The sequence below is a fragment of the Vicugna pacos genome, chromosome 17, assembly GCF_048564905.1.
Source record: "Vicugna pacos chromosome 17, VicPac4, whole genome shotgun sequence".
NCBI classification, from domain to species: domain Eukaryota; kingdom Metazoa; phylum Chordata; class Mammalia; order Artiodactyla; family Camelidae; genus Vicugna; species Vicugna pacos.
In genome coordinates, this window is record NC_133003.1 from 17033333 (window position 1) to 17055975 (window position 22643).

General features: G+C 46.3%; 2 protein-coding genes across 7 annotated transcripts in view; one reads left to right on the top strand and one right to left on the bottom strand.

Annotated features, from left to right (window-relative positions):
• GASK1A (golgi associated kinase 1A) overlaps window positions 1-22643 on the top strand; it is a 61240-nt gene that overhangs the window by 14811 nt on the left and 23786 nt on the right. The window contains exon 1 of one of the 6 annotated variants that reach the window (XM_015236355.3): window positions 1998-2363. The exons of 4 other annotated variants lie outside the window; for them this stretch is intronic. In XM_015236355.3, coding sequence (XP_015091841.2) covers window positions 2361-2363 — 3 coding nt within the window. In that variant the 5' untranslated portion in view covers window positions 1998-2360. Of the gene's footprint in view, window positions 1-1997; window positions 2364-15922; window positions 16081-22643 lie in introns of those variants that run through there. One more of the 6 variants, XM_015236356.3, reaches the window with a different exon arrangement.
• On the bottom strand, window positions 8602-8760 carry LOC116284005 (small integral membrane protein 30-like). The gene has a single exon (XM_072940871.1). The coding sequence runs from the start codon at window positions 8758-8760 to the stop codon at window positions 8602-8604; it is 159 nt and encodes a 52-aa protein (XP_072796972.1).

Below are 22643 nucleotides of genomic sequence, written 5' to 3' on the forward strand. Positions count from 1 at the left end.
AAATTACTTATCTGATAAAGTACTTTGTAACCTTGGTATATAAAGAACTCTTAAAATTTAGTAAGAAGAAAACACCAGCTTAAAAATCGGCAGAAGATTTGAGTAGACATTTCCCCAAAGAAGGTGTAAGAATAGCTAGTAAGCACATAGCTGACTCTGGAGTCTCAAATAAAACAGATGAGTTAACTAAGAGAAGGAGTGGTTGTGTAAGTTGCCTACGGTCATGCAGACTAAAAGTTTTTGGGCCCAGATGTTAACCCAGGAGATGTGGCATCAAGATGGTGGATGCTGTTTTTTGGGGTTTTTTTGGGGGGTTTTTCTCTTCATAAACGACTCCAAATCTATAGTAGTTGTCAGAATTCAGGAAGTGTGTATTCAAAAGACAGCAGGTTCAAAAATAATTTTGAACCATTAGTACAACCTGGTTAAGATGTTCTGACTGATAAATATGTACCATTTGACCTGTTTTAGGGGAAATAAGTCAAGTGTGAGGCAGAATCCCTATGATTTATGTAACAGCCTTCAGATAGAAGGGCTGGTGAGAAGCTGATTCTGCCCGGGAGAACTGTGGGAGGACGCAGTGTAAAGTATGGGACCTAGTTGTAAATCAGGGCACCGACAGTTGAGGTTACTTCCTCCTGCTAGGGTGGCAGGCTTATCTTACTCCTGCCTCTCTTTAGGATGGGAGAAATGCAGGCCTGAAAGCCCAGTCCCAGTCCAGGAAGAGCCAATCTGCCAAGACACATCCATCCCTAGGAGAAATGTTTCTGGCCGGTGCCGAGCCTTCCAACTTGGGAGGGGGTTTAGAGGGAAGCCTAGCCAACAGAAGCCATTTCTATTTTTAAGTCTTATCCAAGTATGTCACTCTTTTCCTTTTTAAATGGCCTAAAATTAATTTGGTTGATATTAATGTGGGTGGGTGGGATACATAGAATTAAAAGAGATTGGAAATTACTCAAGATATCCCATAGGTAGTATTCTCCCACAGAGGCTCAGGAATGGTTTCATTACAGAAATGGCATTGAAACTGAGCTTCAAAAAATGGCTGGAGCATGATTTTTCTCCTGTAATTTGTTAGTGTGACCAATTGCATTGATTGGTTATGTCAGATCAACCTGTGTTCCTCAAATAAACTCATTTTTTTCAGGATAATTAGCCTCCCTTTTAACATATTGCCATATTTGATTTACTAACTTTTATTTAGGATTTTGGCACCCATATTTATGAATGAAATTGGATTGTAAATTTTTTCTCTTTCACTGTCCTCATCAGGTTTTGTTATCAAGGCTGTGATAGCCTCATACAATGAATAGGAATACTTAGGCTACTTAGGGACACAGGTTTTAGAGAGGTCCAGGAATTGGTAGATGATCACTCAGCTATTAACAGAGGGGCCAGTTCCAGGGCTATGGATTCCAAGCCCAGTCCTCTTTCCAACAAGGAGCATGCAGACTCTTAGGTCCTGCCAGATCTGTGCCACAGCCCACTGTAGATGACCCAGGGGACATAAGGCACTGTCTACAAATCCTTAGTGGAGAGGTCAGTGTTCGTAGCTTACTCCAGAGACCTAACACTGATTAGTTCTCAAGGAGAAAAACTGTTCATCGTTAATGACCTTCAGTGGTCAATGGATTTTCCTTCCGTATTTCCTTTCAGACCGCCCTTGGCGATTGAGCTTAAACAAGGCTATGAGATGCCAGTAAAGTTGTCTTTTTGAGGCTTTGCGGGGGAAAGCGATAGTTTTGGCGACCCTCAGCAGGAACCCCCGGATTGCGGGGGGCTCCCAGAGCACCGCACCCCACGGAGGTGAGATCGCGGCAGTGCCCCCAGGCCCTGCTTAGCGTGCCTTGCTGACCAGCCTCTGCTCATCACCCGGCGGGCAGGCGGAGCTCATTTCTTCCTAGCACCTGGGCCCCTGCTCCAGGCGGCTGCGGCTGCCCGAGCCGGGGCAGGGCTTTTATTGTGAAAGGAGCTCCCCACTCTGGCGCTTTCGGGGAAGTGGGGAGGCTGGGCTGGGACGCGCGGCAGCCTTGGCAAACTCTGCAAACGTCCCTAGCTGATCGCTGAGGCTCGAAGCTGCGGGAGGGCTCCCGCAGAACAGCAGATCCTCGCAGCCCCGCAGATTCCGCGTGCATCCGTCTAGACTTCCTCTACCAACCCCACCGCAGAGCATCCCGCCGCGCATCGCCCGCCCAAGAGTTGGCCGCTAGGAGGTTGTGGCTCTTGGGTCCGGGAAACCCGAGTCCAGGGAAGCCCGGAGAGCCACGGCGCCAGGGGCGGCCCGGGGCGGTGGGATGAGCTGGAGAGCAGGCTGAGCGCGCGGAGAGGCAGGTTCAGCAGGTTCAGCCACCGCGGGGGACATGGTAGGAATCGCGGGAGGGGACATGCGGGCGGTAGGGTTGGGTGGGCATCCAGACAGGTGGCCGCGGGCAGCGCGCACCCGCTGCGGGCGCAGCGCCTGAGCTGCCTCCTGGGTCTAGAATTGTTCCTCGAAGGTTGCAGGGGGGCGCTGGCTTTCATTTCTCCACTCGTGACGGGGGCAGTTGGCTTTTCTGCTACCCTTGGCTGAGAGGAGTGTAGTAAGGGGGCTTTCCTTACGATCTCATACACCCTGGCTGCACCGTAACCCACTCGCAGCACGGTACAAACTCTGTACAATTCACAGGGCAGAAAGGAGAAGATTCCATGGGGCATGCAAGGCAGCCTCTGATGGGTGAGATAGATGCCTTTGAAGTTACTTTATTCTTCTGAAAAATGCATGGGAATTCTGTATTATCTTCTATCTTAAACATGTTTTATTTAACATTAAGAAGTAATGCTTTACATTTATTACCATAGAATTAAATTGGCCCTAGTAAGGTTCAAATGCCTGGCTCCCAGTGCCCCACCTCCCTCCACTTCCTGGGACCATAGGGCAGGTAAAGGAGCACTGGATGGCCTGGGCTATCATTTATGAAGCCAGGGACCTTGTGAACGTGGCCCTTCCATTGATAAGGCTCACAGGCACCAACAAGCAGGAAAGACAGACCCTGTGAGACTGTGAGTCAGGCAGCTTAACTAAAGCCCATGCATAGCCTCAGGAAAGGGGCTCCCCTAGCTGCTGATCAGCTCTACTTCCTGGTAGAAGCTACCTGCAGCCCCTGCCCTCACCTGCTCCTGCAGTTAACTGCCCTTCCTTGAGGGGTGTCAGCCACGGATGAGTTTGAGCTCTGAAGGAACCCAAAGAGGCTCTCATGTGTGCATCTGTGAGCAGTTCCCTGCACTCCCAGGCTCACAGAGGGCAGATTGGAACTCAGTGGAGATACTTCTAAAGGAGTTTAGCTGTGGGCCTGGAGTTGAGAAGGGTGCCCAGAAACTCCCCTGTAGAATGGACGGTCTCTGGAAGAACAGCTCCTTCTGTGCCAGGGTGTCCTGGCGGTGTCAGGACCAGAGGCTGAGGGCTGGTCACCAAGAGCTGGGGTCTCAGGGAGGGGAGTGGGGTGTGTGTGTGTGTTTCACTTTACACCTGCATAACACCCTCTCCCCAATCCTCAGAGGTTTTTCTTCCCCCCTCAAATTTGCTAAAGAGAAATCAATAATGAAATCTCAAAACTGGAAAAGGAAAGTGGTAGGAGGTACAGGATATGAAACTGAAAAGTGCAGTTTTTTTTTTTTAAAACAAAATTCCCTGTTCAGGTGCCAGAGTGTTGCCAGAAGAGAGTAGGGGCCCAGGCCACCCCCTCAGGGCCATTACTGCTGTGAGGAGTCTCCTGTCCATGGCAGAGCCTCTCATACTCCTGTGATGGAGGCTGGTGCAGGAGGGAGAATACACCTGACCTGCCTGCCTTTCTGGCAGCCTCTGGACGCCATGATGAAGTGATTGTTCCACCATCAGGTGGGCTTCCTGTTCCTGAGCCAGCACGTTCCTGGCTTCTTATCCTCAGTTCTGGGGTGTGTTAGGAAGAGGGCTTGAGTCAGGATTTCGTTATGTCTAGGTCCACTTGCCAGAGAGAAGGGCCCAATGGGCAACTTCTGGTATCAGAATGGCCCCAGAGATCTGAACGTTTCTTTTGCTTCTCTCTCTGAATGAAGGATCCTATGGTCCAGAACCCTGGGGGCCTGAGTGCAGCTCGGCATTGACAGGAACCAGCATAGGAGGAGGCAGGGGGCCAGAAGTCCTTAGGGGACCTCAGTTTCCTCCTCTATAAAATTGGACTAGATGCCTTTCGAGGTGCCATTTAGCTCCCAAAATGGATGATGCCCGAATAATTCTGAGGTTGGACCCCAGGCCTGGTGTTGACCTTTTCTTAGCACTGGTAGTTAAGAGAGTGTGAGGAAGGAGTGGTCCTCAGCCCTGATTCCGACCTTCCCCAGACCAAATCCAGGGTGGGACCTAGACCAAGGGATTTTTTTTTAAAAGGCTCCCTAAGTGATCCCAGTGTGCAGCCAGGACTGAGAACCACAGGCCTCAAGGGCTGAGGGTATGCGAACTGACTCACTCAGATGTCTCTGCATCAGTAGAGCTGCTGCTCCTTGGGACAGTCCTAAAATAGAAGGCTTGATGGACTTCAGCTGAAAAATGATACATATTATATGCCTCCTTGGAGGATCCTTCCATAGAGAAACTCCTTTTAATTCATTAGAACTGAGATGTGGCCTTCCCCAACTCATTTGAATATTCAGTAATTCCTTAACACCGTTGTCTCACTGATCCAAGGTACATAAGCTGGGAAAGCCTGGGTTAGAAATATAAAGCTGAAAGCCTAGAATCCTTAAATGTCTTTTTGCCAAAGTGAACACTGAGCTGCAGGACCTGTGAGGGCATTTTTGATTATCCTGAAGGGGCTGTGGGTCTCTGCCAGGGCTTGGTGTGTGTATTTCCAAAGCTAGAATTGGGACACTTGCCACTTTCTTTATAATAATGGTAGGAAACTTGATGTATGCTGAAGACTTTGAACTTGGATGAGAAATATTGATAGAAGAAGATAAGCCTATTACTGCCAACTTAAAAAAAAGTTTTCTTCCTAGTCCTTGGGGGATTATACTATATCTATATCTATATCTATATATGAAATATTTATTTTATATAACAGCCACACTGCCAACTTCTACAGGTAACCGTGGTTATCGTTTTGGTGTATTTTCTACTCTGAGTATTATTTTAGAGAGTCGATATTATACAGAACATGCAGCTTTGCAGTCTGATTTGTTTAATTTCACTTTTTATCAAAGCAAGTTTCCATGTCTGCATCTCTAAAAAGATCTTCATAACCCTACTTTCAATACTCAGTACCATGATTTTGAAAATCATCTCCCCTGCTTGTGGACTTTAGGTCATTTCCGCATGGGGTCTGTTTTTAATGACGTGAGGCCAGCTTCTGATCATCCATGGGAATGGGGACCTGAGTGCCTGACCAAGTGGAAATCAGGCAAGCTCACAAGAACAAATTGGCTTCAGCCTCTTCATCAAACATTTTACCGCAGCTACCTTTGAAGGCCCAGAGTGTGGGTGTGGGAGGAGTTTCCTCTTTTCTGTCTTCATTCTTCTATAAGCATGTCATCAGGCAGGTCATGGAGGGGGAGGGGGTCCCAGGAGGGTCCTATATGGGTCGGTTCTCCTTGGAAGAACCAGGAGCTAAAGTCCCTAGAGGTTAAGACACAGGGGGGAATCTCTAGATGAGGAGCTAAAGCCAGAGAAGGAGTGTGACCTTCTCAAGGTCACTCAGAGCTGGGCTAGAGCCCAGGTCTCCTAATCCTTCACTCCCCAGCCCCTCCACCATGCAGGTCCCATCACAGACACGGTAGCTTCTTCATGTACTTGAGCCCTTTGCTGCAGCTTGGAGTGGTGGAGGGACGGCATGGGGTTTGAAATCAGAACGAGGTTTATGCCAGACTAGGCTACTGTATGGCTCTGAGGAGGCATTCCAGGTGCTCTGAACCTCAGGCCCCTCATCCGTAAAATGGGCTTATACTAACGGGTTGCTATGAGGAGCAAAAGGAATCTTGGAGGTGAAAACACTTGGTGCCCTAAAGGTGCTATAAGAGTGGGGGATTTATAGAGGACCCACAAAAATAGGTTTTCTTTTTGTCAGGACTGAAAACAAACAGTAAGAAGGTCATCAATATATTTCATTTAATATCTGATGTGGGGCTGCTTTTGGGACTCTTCTCTAAGTGTGGATCAAGTGTAGACAGATTCTGTCCTAAAATAGTCTTCTTACTCCTTTAGATCTCTCTTCTCACCAGGCAGGAGATACCCAGCCTGTAGGAGATGCTTGCCCAGTCTGTGTGCCCTGGGCCTTCTTGCTGAACTCTAGCTGAGTGAGGGCAGCCCCACCCAGCCACAGCCCCTGAGGTCTAATGCTGAGGTGTCCCAGCCAGTCACCCTGCAGAAGGTCTTAGGGAGACCCTCAGGTTCTCAGGCTCAGCTGAAGAAAAGAGAAGAGGTTAAACCGGTTTTGGAATCAGAAATGGGAATCAGGACATCCAGCCCTTGGATCCTGCCAGGAATTTGATATCCTCCCTTGTGGGCATCCCCCTCCTGGGGGCAGCTGCTCCTGCAGCCAGGCTCTGCAGGGCTGGCTGGGGGAGCAGAGGGCTTTTAACAATCCACTGGCTCCAACCAGACCAAGTAGGAGTTGGTCCAAAAACAGTGGGTTGGAAAGGGTAGGGTGGGAATGGGGTGGGGATAGTCCTCACAAAGAAATGAGATCCTTATCAGTTTCAGGGCCAGTGAGAAAAATGTGCTTCAGATGCTGACAGTCCCCTCAGAAGAGGCCTCGGCAGGTAGCCCTCCCTCCCTACCCAGGTGCTGATGTAGAAGCAGAGTGCTTTCCTTGAAACCTGAATGTCCTGAGCCACCTGTGCTGTCTTTGCTTGGATCATTTTTTGATGTGACTGCTAAAGTGTTTCCATCTGGGGCGTTTGGGGTACAATCCTTGTATTTTCTGGATGTGTCTGCACAGGCCTGTGTCTGACAGATCACCTAGCCTAAGAGTGCGGATGGAGCAAGGGTTTGTGGGTGATCCCCAGGCTGCCCTTCCCTGTGTGTCCCCCCACACTATGGGCACATATTCTCGGAAGTGGCCTGGGGTCCGGCCACTTTCCCGAGGGCCTCGTCTGGTGGCTCCAGGACTGCTCACTGAGAGGAAGCCAGAAGGTGCTTTAAGGTAGCAGCTGGTGAATTCAGGGGTGTTTAACACATGTTAAAACTCATAGAAGTGTATGCAGAAATTTTAATTTTACTGAAAAAAATAATAAAAAGTAAGTAAAAAATAATATAACAACAAGAAGAGGGAAAGGCAGTCTAGCAGAAGGGGCAGCGTGTGCAAAGCCCTAAAGGCAAAGTGAGTTGTCAGAGTTGGCTGGGAGGGAGTAGGGGGGAAACCGCCTGGAAATGGGGCATGAGTGGTCTCCCCAGCCAGCGGGGGATTTGAGTTATTACACTGAGAACACAAGGGGAATGGAAGGGCTTTTGAGCTTGGAGAGGTGGGATTGTGTTTGTATTTTAGAGAGCAGTTTCCAACGGTAGGGAGACTACAGGGGGTGGAGTGGAGGGGAGTGTCTGGGGAACAATCATGATCACCATGATCCTGATGGACAGGAGAGAGGAATGGCCCTGTGGCTGGTCAGAGGGAGCAGGCGTGGGGGATGTTTGAGCAGAACTTCAAGCCCTTGGTAACCCAGGGAGACTGAGGGCAAGTCAAGAACAACTTCCATTTCTTGCTCAGGGCATCTGGGTACACAGACCTCTGTCTGCCATTCTTCTCTCTCTTCATCTTCATTTTTATTTATCCTGTGGTGTTCTTTAACTAGCCATGCTTAGAGTAGCCATGATACAAAAGTAACTTATTTCAAAATGATACTACTAATCATTTTAGTTCTGTAAAATATTATTATTATGATTTTTTTGTTACACAATGGGTTTATATTTAATACAGTACTTCTCACTATGTAGATATTACTCAGTTAATATAAAGGTTTTTTGTTTAACATTAAATCTCTTCTTTATTTCAGTGTCAATATAAAGTATTTTTTTTACATTAAATCTTTTCTCCAATTCAGTGTTACATACATTGAATAGATTTTCTAAACTTTCCACCCCTAAAGAAATAAGTTTTAATTTTTGACCGGCTGTATTTGATATCTAAGTACAACAGTAACTTCAGAGATAACAAAAGAAAAATCCAAAAAAAAATGGATAAAAGAGTCCTCAACAGATGAAGGAGACTGTGATTATAACTGAACTGTAGCCATTTCTTAAGATTCTGAGCAAGAGTTTCCTTCTTTCTGTTGAGAATTCTGAAACTACAAAATAATACTTACGCAAATTTCAGCCATCTCGCTTCTTTGGCCCTCCTTCTAACTAGCAAATACAATTACAGATGGTATTTTTCAGTGCATTATTTGTTATGAAGAAAACATTTTGTTTTCCATTTAACATAGGATATCAATTTGTTCCCGTTTATAGGGAAAAAACCAAGAATGTGAAACTACCTTATGTATTGCTTCTTGGAAACTTTCAGATACCAAAGCTCAGTTCTGAACCTCAGTAGCATAAAAGTTTTCATGGCAAGGTTTAATTCAGGAGGCCCTTCAAAGTCACATCTGGCCATTTCTCTTTCATGCATATACCCCTAAACAAGCAGAAATGACTATAATGCTGAGAACCGCACCTAACAGGAGAGCAATTGCATCTCCAGCTTCTACTGCTTCAGCAACAGGCAGCACCAAAAGCAATGAAAAGAGGACGAGGCACAATTGCATAGAAACTGAGAGCATGATGTTCAGCTCTTGAAGTGGCTGGATATTGAAGGCTAAAGTTTTCAAAGAAAGCGGTATTTGTATAATTCTACCTGACTCCCTTCCTGGACCTTTGGATTGAGTCCAAGAGGTTCCACATGACAGCGCCTTCCAGGAGGCAGCCATTGCAGGAATGTTATGGTATATTTTTAAGAGTCACTGTGAGGTGTTGAACATTTCTCTCTTAATCCTCTGAATTGGTTTTGCCATTATAATCATAAAAATAGGATAGAATTGCGATAATAAATGAGTACAGCGTTATTTGTGCCGCCTCAGACACCTTGCCAGCAGTGCCTGGGGCCCTCTGCCAGGCAGCACAGCCCCTCGGGTCCCCCTGCTCCTGGCCCCCAGGCCCTGCTGGCCGCCCCTGCTGGATGGTGGGTAGGGTGGGCAGGGCTGCGGCTGCTCCATCTCTCCTTGCCCAGCTTCCTCGTCTTGGGTTTCTATTAAGTGGTGGCAGGAAGGGACTGTGTCACATGCTGTTTACTTGCGGGCATTTTTTGTTTGGCTTTCGAGGGTATTTGCTTGCAATTAGCAAACAGCCTCTTCCAGAACCATCTGGAGAATTCAAATCCTTCCATCTTGGCTTGGGCAGCCGGTTCGTGGTTCCACGTTTAAAAGCCAAGTCGAGTAGGGATTTTTCCAGAAATGCCATCAGTCAAAGAACTGGTTAAAGAAAGCAGAGGGGTTAGGGGTAGAAGAGAGAAAGGGAGAGAAAAAAGAGAATAGGAAGAGCCAGAGAAGAATGGATGCGACCGGAACAGACTGGGGCTTAAGAGATAGAAAGGATGGCCCTGGGGAGGCCCTTTCACCCCTCGGGCTCCCGAGCAGAGCAGGCAAATGCTCTTTGAAATCTGTAAGCATGAAACCTGTGAGCATGTGAAAACACAGGGTCTGGGGCTGCTCTGGGCATGGTGATCCGGGCTGGGTTTCAGCAGCGGGCTGCCCTCTGGCTGAGCAGGGATACTTTCCACTGGCCGGGCTGCACTGCCTCTCTGTGCTTCCTGCGTCCCTGTGTCCACGTGTGCTTCTGCGGGGGAGCTTTATCAGCAGAACAAACCTGGCTTTTCCAGCGGCTGGCCTGGCCTCTGTCCAGACTGGTTTTGCTCCCATGTTATGATGTGCCTTCTAATGCACAAGGCGCCGGGGAATCTCAAGACATTCCGTGTCTTATATCTCAGTCTCCGTGTTTCCTGAAAGGAGATTATCCATATGAATCTCTTCCTCCATTTCAAGTTTTCTTCATGTACACACACAAGCAACTTATTCCTCCCTCAGTAATTTCACAGCCCAATTGAGTACCTAGGGGAGCAATGTTTTCTGTGGTCATCTTCCCATCTGAACCATATGCTGAAGGCAGAGGCCATGCCTTTCTTCTTCGTTCTGGCCACAATTTAAAATGTTGCTTTAGTACTTTTAAATGCTTGGTGCCTTGTTTGAGGTGGGAAGGGAAGACCCAAATACAGTTAGACCTGTAACATCAGAGGGTCATGATTTCGAAAAGGACAGCATCTGCAACCCTCTTCATTCTTTTCTCCAAAGGAAATGAATGAACTCCAGTCCAAGGATACTGTGATAACCCGTTTTCAGCCAGGTGGAAGGAAGCAGGGGGAGGAGTAATGGACACAAGCTGTGACCAGGCTGGGATGAGGGTTTTGGGTCATGCTGCCTGGGATGCCTGGGCCCAGTAGAGGTGGAGGCTGCAGGCAGTTTGAGGGCTGGAGGCTGGGGTGGCCAGTGAATGGGCCGTTTGGACATCCATCCCTGTGCTGGGAGGAGGGTGGGCGGGACACACAGGCCTCTTTCTCCAGGACAGAGTGTCTCTGTTGTCTGTCCACACAGAAGCTCAGTGTGTACCCGTTGGGGGACCTGGATCCTAGCTCAGGCACTGGCCGCCAGCAGAGGTGGCCTCCTGGATGGCGGGAGCATTCCCTCCTCGCCTCTCCGCATACCTGGCCAGTGTCAGCAGGCCGCAGCTTGTACAATTCTTCTCCCCCTGCTCCCCTCTTCTCTCTCAACTTCTCCTGGAGCCCTAGAGATCCTGTTGCGACTACAAAGATGCTATTGTATTCCTTTCTTTCAGAATATTCTTTCTTGAAACTCTAATTAAAATCCCCTCATTGCCCTTTGGGGAGGGAACGTGGATGGCTGGGCAGCTCCACTCTCTTTAGTCTCTTTGCTGTGAGTCAGGAAAGGCTCCTGGTCCTCTTTCATACTTAACCCATTTCTGGGGCAGCAGCCCCAGGTGTCTGAGTTTAAACTGAAATTGTCATAATACCTTACCTGGTATGGTTTTAAAGCATAAAGTGTTCAGAGGTGAGTTGTAATCAGAACTGATTTCAAACCCTGCCTACCACTTGGGGCAAGTCAGTTAGCCATTAACCTCTCAGCCTCAGTTTCCACTGAAAATAACACTGCCTCCTCTTGGGGTTCTGTGTTCGATGCTATAACGAGCATAAAGCGCCTAATACAATAGTCATCGGCACATAATAAATGCTCAGTTAATGGGAGCTGTGATTACCTTGTCCCTGGACGATGGACAGGGCTGGACATGAAGGCCTGGGCCTCTAGGACTTGCTAGTAGGATCCTTCAGTGTGTCAGGGAGAGCAGGAGTTGGGCGGGTATCCTTGGACCGTAGCTCCCATGCAGAAGGGGTTCTACAATTGGGGAACCGGGGGAATATGTGCTGTAAAGGGACTGCCTTTACACCAGCCATGTGGATCCATCCCTGTAATGGGGAACTAGAGAAAGGTGGAATCCACTGGAAGGGATTAAAGGATACTCATTTAAGAGTTCTTGATCGAGATCCATGCCTAGAATCCAGGGGAGCCCTAAACTTGAATGAAGAAAAGTTTCACCTTTATTTTCATTAATCTCTAACTGAAATTCAGCATTACTTCAATAATGAATGTAGGCACTAACCACAGTCGTGTTAGCAAGACCTGTGACTTTGTCACCAAGAGGAATAACAGATTTTATATCATGAGAGTGGAAGCAGATCCTTTGAAATAGTCTTTACTCCTTACTACTTTGAAAGTGCATTTGTGATTAGATGTGCTGATAGATCTTATTATTTAATATGTTAGTAAAGAAGCACATGTATTATTATATCACAGATTTATTTTTTGGAATATTTTGATGACTATAATTCCAATCTAATTGATTGCCTTTGTAACCCTATGTCTTTTATTTTACACATTTAAAAAAGCATCCTCAGAAAGAGCCATAGCTTCACCAGAGTAGTCTTAAAGGGAACTGAAAGGATTTAGAATCCCTGCTTCTGTGCAGATATTCATCTGAGCGATCTGATCTCAGAATATGCCAGAGGACCCCCTTGTCTAAAAGTATCCTTCCTCAGCTTCTACTCTGGGGTCATTAAAAAAAGAATCTTTAGCAAACTTCTAGTGAGTGCTGGATCTAGTGACGATCATTCCCCCTTAGTACTAAGAACAGCATATATTTATGTTGGGCTTTGTAGCTTTCTTATCCATTATTCATTGTCTCCTTAATCCCTCAAATGTTAAGGCTGGTGTTATTAGGTCCATTTTAGAGAGCAATAAAGAGAGTAACTCAGAGATCAGTGATGCTGTAAGTGCTGAGTCATGCAGTTCAGAAATATGAAGGGCTTCAAGGTGGGTCGTACAACGACAAATGTGAGTCTCTTTCCACTCAGTCAACCTGAAAATTCTTACATTATACGTAGCCCTTTGATTTTGGTAGTCAGCCTTTGGAAATTTTCTGTTAAAAGTAAATATTCTTGGACATCAGTTTCTTGTGTTGATGTTGCCCCTCTGAGGGTCTTGAGTCCCAGTAGTGTCTTGTTTAGATATAGAAGAAGGAAGGTCAGGGGCTGGAGTAGGAAGCCCTGGAAGTGGACTAGATCTGGATTTGGGGAGACAACAACCTTTGGGAGCAAGAGGGCAGGAGACACAGGCAGTGGGGTGTGTCGGAGCCGGGTGTGGGGGTAGGGAAGGCCAACTGGTGGGAGAAGTCCCGACAGGGAGGGTGAGCTCCAAAGCCCAGCCTGACTCTCTTTGTGTGCTTTGCTTGGGGAGCCTCTAAGACAAGTGGGGCTGAATACCAGACACCCAAGCAGCATCTCTATGAGGGGGCTAAGGGAGTCCCCGTTTCTGGGAGCCTCTGACAAGACTCCCTGGGATGGCCAAGAGGGCACGTGATAGGCAAGCAGGGCATTTTCTTTGTATCATGAAAACAGAGACCTACTCCTCTTCTCTGCCTCTAGTGGGGTCTCTGTGACACCACTGGGTACTTCCTGTCATATCTTGTTTTTGATTAGAAGGTGAACCCCAGGAAGGCAGCAGCTCCCTTGCAGTGCTGAGTATGGCAGAGATGTAGAACTCAACATGTGTTTTCATTGGGTGGAGCCGCCACATCTTGTATTTAAATCTCTCCAGAGCTGTCCAGTAGGACTTTCTGAGCTGATGGAAACATTCTGCTCTGTGCTGTCCACTATGGTGGCTGCTACTCAAAGTGGGTAGCTGGTGTACTTGAAATGTGGTTAGTGCAACCAGGAATGGAAATTTTAAATTTTAATGTAAATAGTCGCAGGTGGTTCATGGCTCTCATATTGGACAGTGCAACTCTGGACCAAGAAGTATAAACTGAAGCACTGGTGGAGCCCAGGCTGCTGGCATAGGTGAATGAAGTGGGCTGGGGATAATGAAGGAAAACCAACCTATGTTGTGTTTTCTCAAGCTATACTGAGCTGTGGTCAAAGAAGTGTTTATCTTCTATGAAAAACAAAGCAAGTGAAATTCCAAAGGCAACTGTCCTTCTCTCGGGAGACAGTAGGGAGTGGTGGGGCCTGTGGTGAACGGCAGAGAGCATATCATTGAGAGAGGAGTGATGCTCTGCTCCAGCCATGTGAGAACACAGGCCCAGGTTGTGGCTAGAGTCTCCCATTTTTCAAGGGAAGCTGGAAATCTGGATTTTTATGGGAAATACCCTGGATTTTAAACACCGGTTAAAATTTACTTAAAACATTTCAGGCCGGACAAAACACATCTGCAGGTCAAATTTGGCCCACGGATCCCAGTTTACAAACTCTCCTCTCAGCCTTATTCTGGAGAGGTCCATATGGCCTGCTACAAGTGGGATGGATTTAAGGCAAAGAGCGAGGTGGATTCTTCCCTTAGTGTCCCTAATTGGCTCAGCCTGTTGTCACAGGTTTGGTTGGAACTTGGGGAGAAGTGTATGCAGGATACAGACCTGCCCCCCTCCCACTCTTCCCTGGGTCTGTGTCCTGACCTCTGAGCAGCCAGAGAGTAGAAATCTCTGGAAGGCTGGAATGGAATGCCCCAGAGAGAAACTTGCTTTAGTTTTTCAGCCTGAATTCCCAATCACAGGCCTGAGAGCAAAATGTATGGCTGTTAATACGAAGGCAGCCAGAGAAAATTTCCAACAAATGACAGGGTCTCCAAAATTCCATCTGGCCTGCGGTGTTCCCACACTAGTGCTCTTGTGAACTGGAACAAAATGGTAATTCATTTGTGGGTCTGGAGAGGGTTCCTGGGGCAACCAGCAGGGCTGGAAAAGCCCCAATGTATAATCAACATAGAGACTGGAGCAGAGCAAGCTGCTGACAGGAAAAGAGAGAGAAAGGACACGTGGTTTAATCCCCTTCCGTCCTGGGAGTGGGCAGAGGGTTCACATGCCCATTTGTGGGTGTGTATTCTCAATACAGGTTCCAGTAGCTTTCGCAGGTCCCAGGGAATAGGTCCTGGCGGTCTCTGAGAGACATTATTCAGTTGACCATGGGAGCCGTCCAGCTTCTGCTTGAGGATCGTGAGTTACTCTCCCCTCATCAGCTGGCCTAGTCCTGTGAGGTCAGGCTAGGGGTGTGCACTCCTAGGGGTCCTGTGAGACCAAGATGACCTTCAAATGCCTTCCCAGTCCCATGTAGCAAATCAATAGTAATTAGGTATTTAACAAATAATTGCTGGGCTCTACCACTTCGAGTTAGGTTTACAGCTCTTCAATCAATTCCTCTCTGGGTCTGTGGAAATACAGGAAACTGCAGAATCTCCCAAGCGGGAGGGACTTAGAGTATAAATCAGGAGTCTCAAACTGGTGACCCCTGGGCTAAATCAACCAGTTTCTCCAGGCTTGGTCCTTGATGCTAAGGAGAGAGATGAAGGAGTCTGGGAAATCGTCTTTCATGACAACAGCCACACCTACAAGTCCGTGTATTTCCACATAATTCTGGTTTGCTTGTCAGAAGTCAGAAAGTCTAACTCTTTGCATCTTTTTGTATCATTCCTCTGTATCATTCCCAGATAGATGGACAAGATGCAGCTCAGGGTCTTAGGAACGCAAGTGGGAAACTTTGTAAACTCTACCCTGCTGCCCCCAAGAGATTAACTATGTTATCATCCAACAAGTGGCTGAAGTTATGGGCAATTTCTTTTTAGATGTGTTTAGGGGTAGGTTGGGGCATAGCGGACACTGAAGACTAATTTCTCCTACTTGCTAGTTTTTCCTTCTAAAGTCTTGCCCTGGACACACTTCCCTAACTAAATTTTACATTTTCTGACAAACAGGGAAAAAATCTCATTCTTTTGGATCCCCTTGGCACCACCAGGCACTGGTGAGGTACTCAGTGGATTCCTGTCACAGGAGGGGGATGGAGTTCAGCCACTATGTCCTGCCAAGAAGAGCTCTCTCCTTGGCTGCTCTTCCGCCTTTTCCGCCCCTTCCCCTCCCCTAGTGTGTCCACCAGATACACATTCCAGATGCCCCAGTGTTGGGAACGCCCAGCACCAGATCTTCACCTTGGCAGAACTCTGTCTAACAGGGCTCTGGCATTGTGGGACTAGTCTAGAAAGCCTGCCTGGGGCATGTACCGTATGAAGTTCCACTTCATGACACAGAGGAGAGGAGCGCAACCCTTCTGGCTCCTTTTCTTGGTGGAACTTGGTGATACATAGTCCAGAATAAGGGATCATTCCTTTTACCATTGGATGCAAATCAATCCAAATAGCATGTGGTCACATCCAGCCTGAAATGGGCTTGGCTTGGTCAGAGCAGAGAAGGAGCCAAATGTTATGAAATACTCGTCTGTGCTCAGTGGGCTCCCGCAGCCGTTAGCAAATGTGTGCACAGGGATGCAGCATTTGCTTATTCAGTCATGAATACAGAGCTGCAGACAGGGCAACTGTTCATTGACTTTATCCCTTTCAAAAGAGAACTGGAATTCCAGGTGGAGGCTACAGTTTCTGACTTCCAGGAACACTTGATTTTGGCAGGAGCTTCAGTGAGATACTAGGGAGACAAGGAAGGTAAGAAGGTGGGGACAGGTGGACCCCTGGGGTTGTAATTAGAGGGCTGGCATTAGGGGTGTCTGGGCAACATTACTTTGTAAAATTTATGTGATCGGTGAGAGGAAAGTCAGGCTTGCTTTGGAGAAAGAATTTCTCTGGGCTGGGGAGGCTTCCTGCCAGCTCACTCCCTCTCCTGCAGGCTGCTGCCTCTCTCCTTGGGCACACTCTCTCCCACCTGTGGCTGTGTCTTCTCAAGTCCTCCCGCTGCCCTTGAAGCAGCTCCCTGACCTTTTTCAAGGTCACACACACGCTCCTCTCCTTTTGGATTCTTCTTATTACTACAGACTATACACGGAAATTTGGCTGATTAGAAATCTGGTGTTAATTATCACTAATTCTTCTTCCAAATGTGAATGGAGCTAGGGGGTTCTGCATTCAGACCTTCCTCTCCCATAATCCCTTGTCAGATGGTCTGAGTGTTCTCAAGACTGATGGTCTCAGAGTCTGAGTGTGCTATTGGAATTTCCCAACTCTGTGGTTTTATTTGGTTGAGACAGAAGACTCAGCCTTTGTTCTAAGGTTGGAGGAAAAATGAATGTGTATCAGTTTCTTTCTTTCTTAAGAAATTTTCAAGGGTAATTTTGATCTAGACTTCATTTTTGCCTTATCTGCCCTATTAGAATCTAACTCTCCCTAAGCTGGCCCTCCACTGCACTATAGTCTTTTTGCCTTTGTGCAGGTGAACAGCAGCACTGGTCCAAGTGATCTGGTGTTTAGCCTTTAATACAGCATTTCTCAAACACCGTGGAATCCTGGGAGTCCAAGGATCTATGCCTCAGTTTAGAACTGTGCTATTCAATATGGTGGCCACTAGTAACATACTGAAATATGACCAGTCTCAACTGAGATGTGCTGAATGTGTGAAATACACATTGGATTTCAAATATCACTACAAAAAAATTGCAGTAATAATTTTTTATATTGATAACATTTTGAAATGGTAATATTTGGGGTATATTTGGCTAAATAAAAAATTATCAAAATCAATTTCACCTGGCTTTTTTCCTGTTTTAAAGTGTGGCTACCAGAAAATTTAAAGTATCCTATGTGGTTAGCACTATGTTTTAATCAGACAGTGCTGAGTTAAACACTGACTTACATACAAGAAAAAAATAACTCAGTTCTTTTATTCCTCGAAGTCAAGCTCAACAAATTCTCACATTCCTTCTTTCCTGACCCTTTTTTTCTAATTTTCATTTCTGAACATTTGGAGACTATAGGTGTTCATTAGACTCTGACTGTCTTATTCAAATGCACCTGGACTCCATTTGATTCATTTATTTCTGAGAAGAGTCTCCAGGCTGTTGACTTCAACCTTGGTGATTCTCCTGATTTACACAAGAAAATACTTGCTTTATTTGGTTCATTCAAACTATTTTTAGTTCAATGTGGCTAAGTGTGCATTAAAAAATAATAGATGAACACAAATTCATATCACTCCCTGCCAGAGGCGTCTTGCGCAGGAAGAGGCAGACTGCTTCTAGGTCAGAGGTCTCCAAAGTGGGGCTCACTTATCTCAGTGGGTACACTAGACAACCCACCGGGTGATGGTATGAAAATATTAGGACTTCTGTTTGTACTTATATTACTGAATCCTTTTATGAGTTTTCATTTCTTGTTCATGTTTTATAATGAACATTTTCATGTAACATTACCCATTTATAATTTGTAAATATTGGGAAGAAGAATTTGTAAATATTGGAGAGATGTGCTCAGAATTTTTATCAGTAAATGTCATTAAAAGGTTTTAAGACTGCTGGTCCAATGAAGGTGATATTCCCCCCTAGTGTTAATTGAACCCTACCACTGTGTGAGTTGCTCTTTTGAATATATAAAATTCATTCATTCTTTCATTCATTCATACATTTACTGAGAATCTACTAGGTGGCAGTTGCTTTGGTGGCTTTTAACTGCCCTGTGGGAGCCTGGATTCTGAATCTGTTGTTCTTCTGTCTGCTTCATGGCTGCAAGAAGCTTCTGCAGGCCCCATGAGCCCCCTAGTGCAGGGTCTCTTTATTTCCCACTTAGCCCACAGACTGCCCATCTGATAAACTGGCTAAAGGAAAAATTAAAGATTTAATTTTTCCATCTCAGATTCCAAGGGTAGTTTTATTTTAATCCTCCCAAGGGCCAATCTTCAAGGCATTTCATGGCTGAGCCCTGCTCTCCTGTTGGCAAGCCTCTCTCCAGGAGTATCCAACCCTGTCCGGGGCTCCACAGCCAATGTGCAGAAGTCCGGTTGGTGCACTGGGCTTGCAGAGCTGGGAGTCAGAGGCTGCTCTTTTGGTCACTTGAGCAAGTGGTGGCCCTGAGGAGGGGTCTTAGTATCAGTTTCCAGGCCCTCCTCATGCCTTTTCCTCTCAACCATGGCTTACCAGTCCTTAGAGTGCTGTGGCTTTAACCGTTACCAGCTGCTCACAGATGGAGAGGGTGAGACACAGGATAGTAACCTAAAGAAGATGCTGGAGTCACAAGGACTGCAGGGATTTAATAATCCTGGGATTAAATAATAGTGCTAAGTAATCACTATAAAATGCATACAACACCCTGTTCTTAGCACTTTACCCTTATTAAAACTCATTGAATCCTCATCACAACTCTTTGACATCAGAACCATGATCATCCCCGTTTTTCAGATGAGGAAACTGATGCTATATGACATGCTTATTAGTGGCAGAGCTGGGGTTTGGACCGAGAGAGTCCAGCTCCTGTATGTCCTCCAGGGTGTCCTTTGGGATTCTGCCCTTCTGAAGTGAGTATTTGGTTAAGTATTCATTGAAGGATATTGAAACCCATCATCTCCTGCGTCTTGGCTGATACCAGGTTCCCAGCTCATGTAATGGAGAGATAGACCCAGGAATATCTCAGATCTCCTAAAGCCTTCTGCTTGGTTCCCCCATGTCAGCTGGGAGCATCAGAAATGCTTCTGGATGAGCACTCAAGCACCTTAGCTAATCCTTCTCTGATGTGTCCCCAAAACCCCAGACCTGGCTCTTGTGTGCTGGGAAGCACTTGGTCTCTGGAGGCTTAAGACCTGAGTTGGATCCCAGCTCTTTTATTTAGTTGGTTTGCCACCTTATGCAAATGGCTAGGTCACTCTGAGCCTCAGTTTCCTCGTCTGTAAAATGGGCATGTTGAGAACTCGTTCTTCCCTTCCAGTTAAGAGAATGTCTGGAAACAGCATCCTTCTAGTCACATAGTGAAAAATGCTAAACCAATGTGAGATGTTATCTGACTGTGGTGGAGTCCTTGGGGAGTGGCACCCAGCTCTTCTCCTTGGCTTTCCAGACTCTGCCAATTTCACCTCTTCAAGCTTGGAAAGATGGATGTCCTGGTTGTAGGCAAGGCCAGTTCTGTGGGGAGCCTTGGGGTGGCCAAAACTGGTGCAGTGCAAATGGTTGTATCATTTGCATTTTCACAGTGAGACAATGAGTCACTTGGGGGTGGTGCCAAGCCTTCCTCACACGGGCATTCCTGTTTCCTGTCCCTGTGCCTGGCCTAAAGGGGTACTCAGAATGAAAGGGTTCCATGCCTCAGTCCTATACTATCCCTTTGGAGGAGGCTGCCTGCCTTCTTTTGCCTTAGGTGCCTTGAATCCCCACACTGGTGCCCTGAGGGTCTCATAAGTGCCTGACATCACATAGCTTTCTCACATCCTCCATTCCATGGTGCTCCAGTAATGTGTTGGTTTCCAGTCAGTGATAGATAACAGCTCAGTTGCCAATGACAGAAATCACTATAGTGAACAAGGAAAACTGAAAAAGTAAACCCAGGCTCATGTGTTACCGCACCCCCCACCCCGCGCCCCCACTGAGCCTTCTTCCTGCCAGGCAGTGTCGTTGAATAGAACTCTAATGCTTGCTTTTAGGCTTTCTCAAATCCCCAGATCTGAAAACACCTTATGACCTTTTACATTTTAAATAAAATGCAGTAAAGTGGGCAGAGAGAGTTGAAATTTCGATTTCTATTACTGTTCTAAAAAAATAATTTTTATTTTGGCTGAAACCTTTGCTGAAATGGTTTCTTGAATTGCTTTTCTTATTACCATGAGGGTGTGGAGAGTTCATTTGGATCATAGATTTCTGCCATCTTGAAATGTAACATTCTTCTCTTTATTGTTTTTAAAGCTGAGATTTTCTGGGGCTCTCTCCCCAGAACAAGAACCACCACTTTCTGAGACTTCACTTGATCTTCATTTCTATCTCCAGTACTAGCTATTGCCATTGTTCAGCCAGAGGTTTCTGTCACATCACACAGGTTACTGTGTCCCTAAAGTTATGCTTTGGAAGCTAAGTGGCAGAACCTGGGCAGACAGCCATGGACTCACTTGCTTGGAGTAAATGAGTGTCAAGTCTTAGTCTCAGGAGAACTTCAAATTACCCCGCCTCCCCCATCATGAACCTTTAGCACCCCTCTCTGCCATAAATACCTCAAGGGCAAATATCCGTAGTGCCTTTACATGTTCGAAGTGCTTTTCTTCAGATGTGCCAAGGAGTGCATTTACTTGGGCAGAGAGGGGTGTCCTTGAATAAGGAAGGGTGAGGAGGCAATCAAAAGAGATTTTCATTTTTTAAAAAATTGAAGTATAGTTGATTTACATGTTGTGTTAGTTTCAGGTGTATAGCAAAATGATTCAGTTAAATATTCTTTTTCATATTCTTTTCCATTGAATATGGTTCCCTGTGCTATACAGTAGGACCTTATTGTGTATCTATTTTATATATAGTAGTTTGTATTTGCTAATCCTAAACTCCTAATTTATCCATCCCCCCTTTCCCCTTTGTAACCATAAGTTTGTTTTCTATTGTTTGTGGGTCTGTTTCTGTTTTGTAAATAAGTTCATCTGTATCATTTTTATAGATTTCACATATAAGTGATATCATACAATATTTGTCTTTCTCTGATTTACTTCACTTAGTATGATAGAGATTTTCACTTTCAAGGACTTTTATTTGTCCTTAAAAACACACTGTGTGGACCATTGCTTGTAAGACTGAGCTAGCTTCTTAGACTTAGTGCCCATTGAAGTGCTGCCAGTCAAGACGGCATGAAGCCACAGGAAGTTGAAAGAGGCAGGAAAATCTCAGGCTCCTTTCCTATGTGTAGCCTCTCCCTAAACTCACCTCTGTCTCCCAAGACTTTGGAGGTGGTAGAGTGAAAAGTACATGCGCTTTGGGAAAAATTCAAATCCTGCCTGTCACTGGTCAGCTGTGTGAGCCTGAGCAAGGAGCTTCTCTAAATCTTACTTTCTATAATTGTAAAGTCATTATATTAGTACATACCTGGTGGGGTTTTAGCGTGCCTGGCGTGTGGTATGTGCTTGGTAGGTGGCTGTTGTTACAGAATCTGCTGTATTCACTTCTCTAGTCAGATATGTTCAGTTTCCTGGTTACAGATTTGAGAGTACTTGAGCCGAAAGGAACTTGGGCACCATCTTCTTCTGGAAGGAGCATGAGGCAGAGAACCCACCTACTTTTGAGATCAGCCCTAGACCTAATTTGAGGATAACACATTATTGGAAACCTGCTTCTGATGTTCCCTCTCAAGTATGCCCAGATTTGAGTGGGTCAAATGGTGGCATTTTCTCACTGATGTTCTATTTGATAATATAGGGCATGTAACACAATAAAGTTACTTTTATCTTGAAAGAAAAATAAATGTAGCCTGGAAACATTTTTATTTTCCCTCAATTTACCCCAGTGCAAAAAGGCTGCCACCTACCCTTGATCTCACTCAAGCCTCAGTTTACAGATGAACTGACCAATCCCAGAGAGGTAAACCTTTAAGAGCAGGGCCCACCCCTGAGACCCAGTGCAGTCCTTCAGAATCAGGGCTGGAGCAGGGGCTATGGGTGGCAGCTCCTTCCCAGGGTGACCCAGCTATTAGGTCACTGGCTCTGGAGCCAGACGACCTGGGTTCCTATCACGGTGTTGCTTTCTGTGAGCTTTCAGTCACCCCGATTCTCTGTGCCTTGTTTTCCTTACCTGTAAAATGGGATAATAATCCTCATACCTACCTCGTAAGACTGGCCTACAGATGAAATGAGTTAATAGGAGTTAAGTTCCTCAAATAGTCTCAGGCACATAGCAAACACCGAAGAAACGTTAGTTATCATTCCTTTGGGTTTTTCCCCCAAGGAGATTGGCCGGGCCGGAAATTACAGGGGCAAAAATCCTTTCTTGTCTTGGAGTTGCTGACGTGGAAGGAAAATCCCAGCTCTGAGCAAGGGGCCTGGCTGGGTGATGGCTTAGGAGACAGGCAGCCTGGGGTTCTGCCCACAGTGGAATGAATGATGGGCCTGGCTGGGTGATGGCTCCAGCCTCCCAGGCCCCAGAGATCAGACTATGAGAGGGACGCCATGTGCCTGGAAGTTCTGACAGGCTGTGCCTTTCACCTTTGTCCCCAAAGGTTTGTGCCAGTCCAGCTCCCCTTGTCTGGGGCCTGATTCTGGGTTCAGCCAAGAGAAGCAGTTTGACCAGGTCTGGGCTGCAGTGTTACTCATAGGACTCACATGTGGTTTT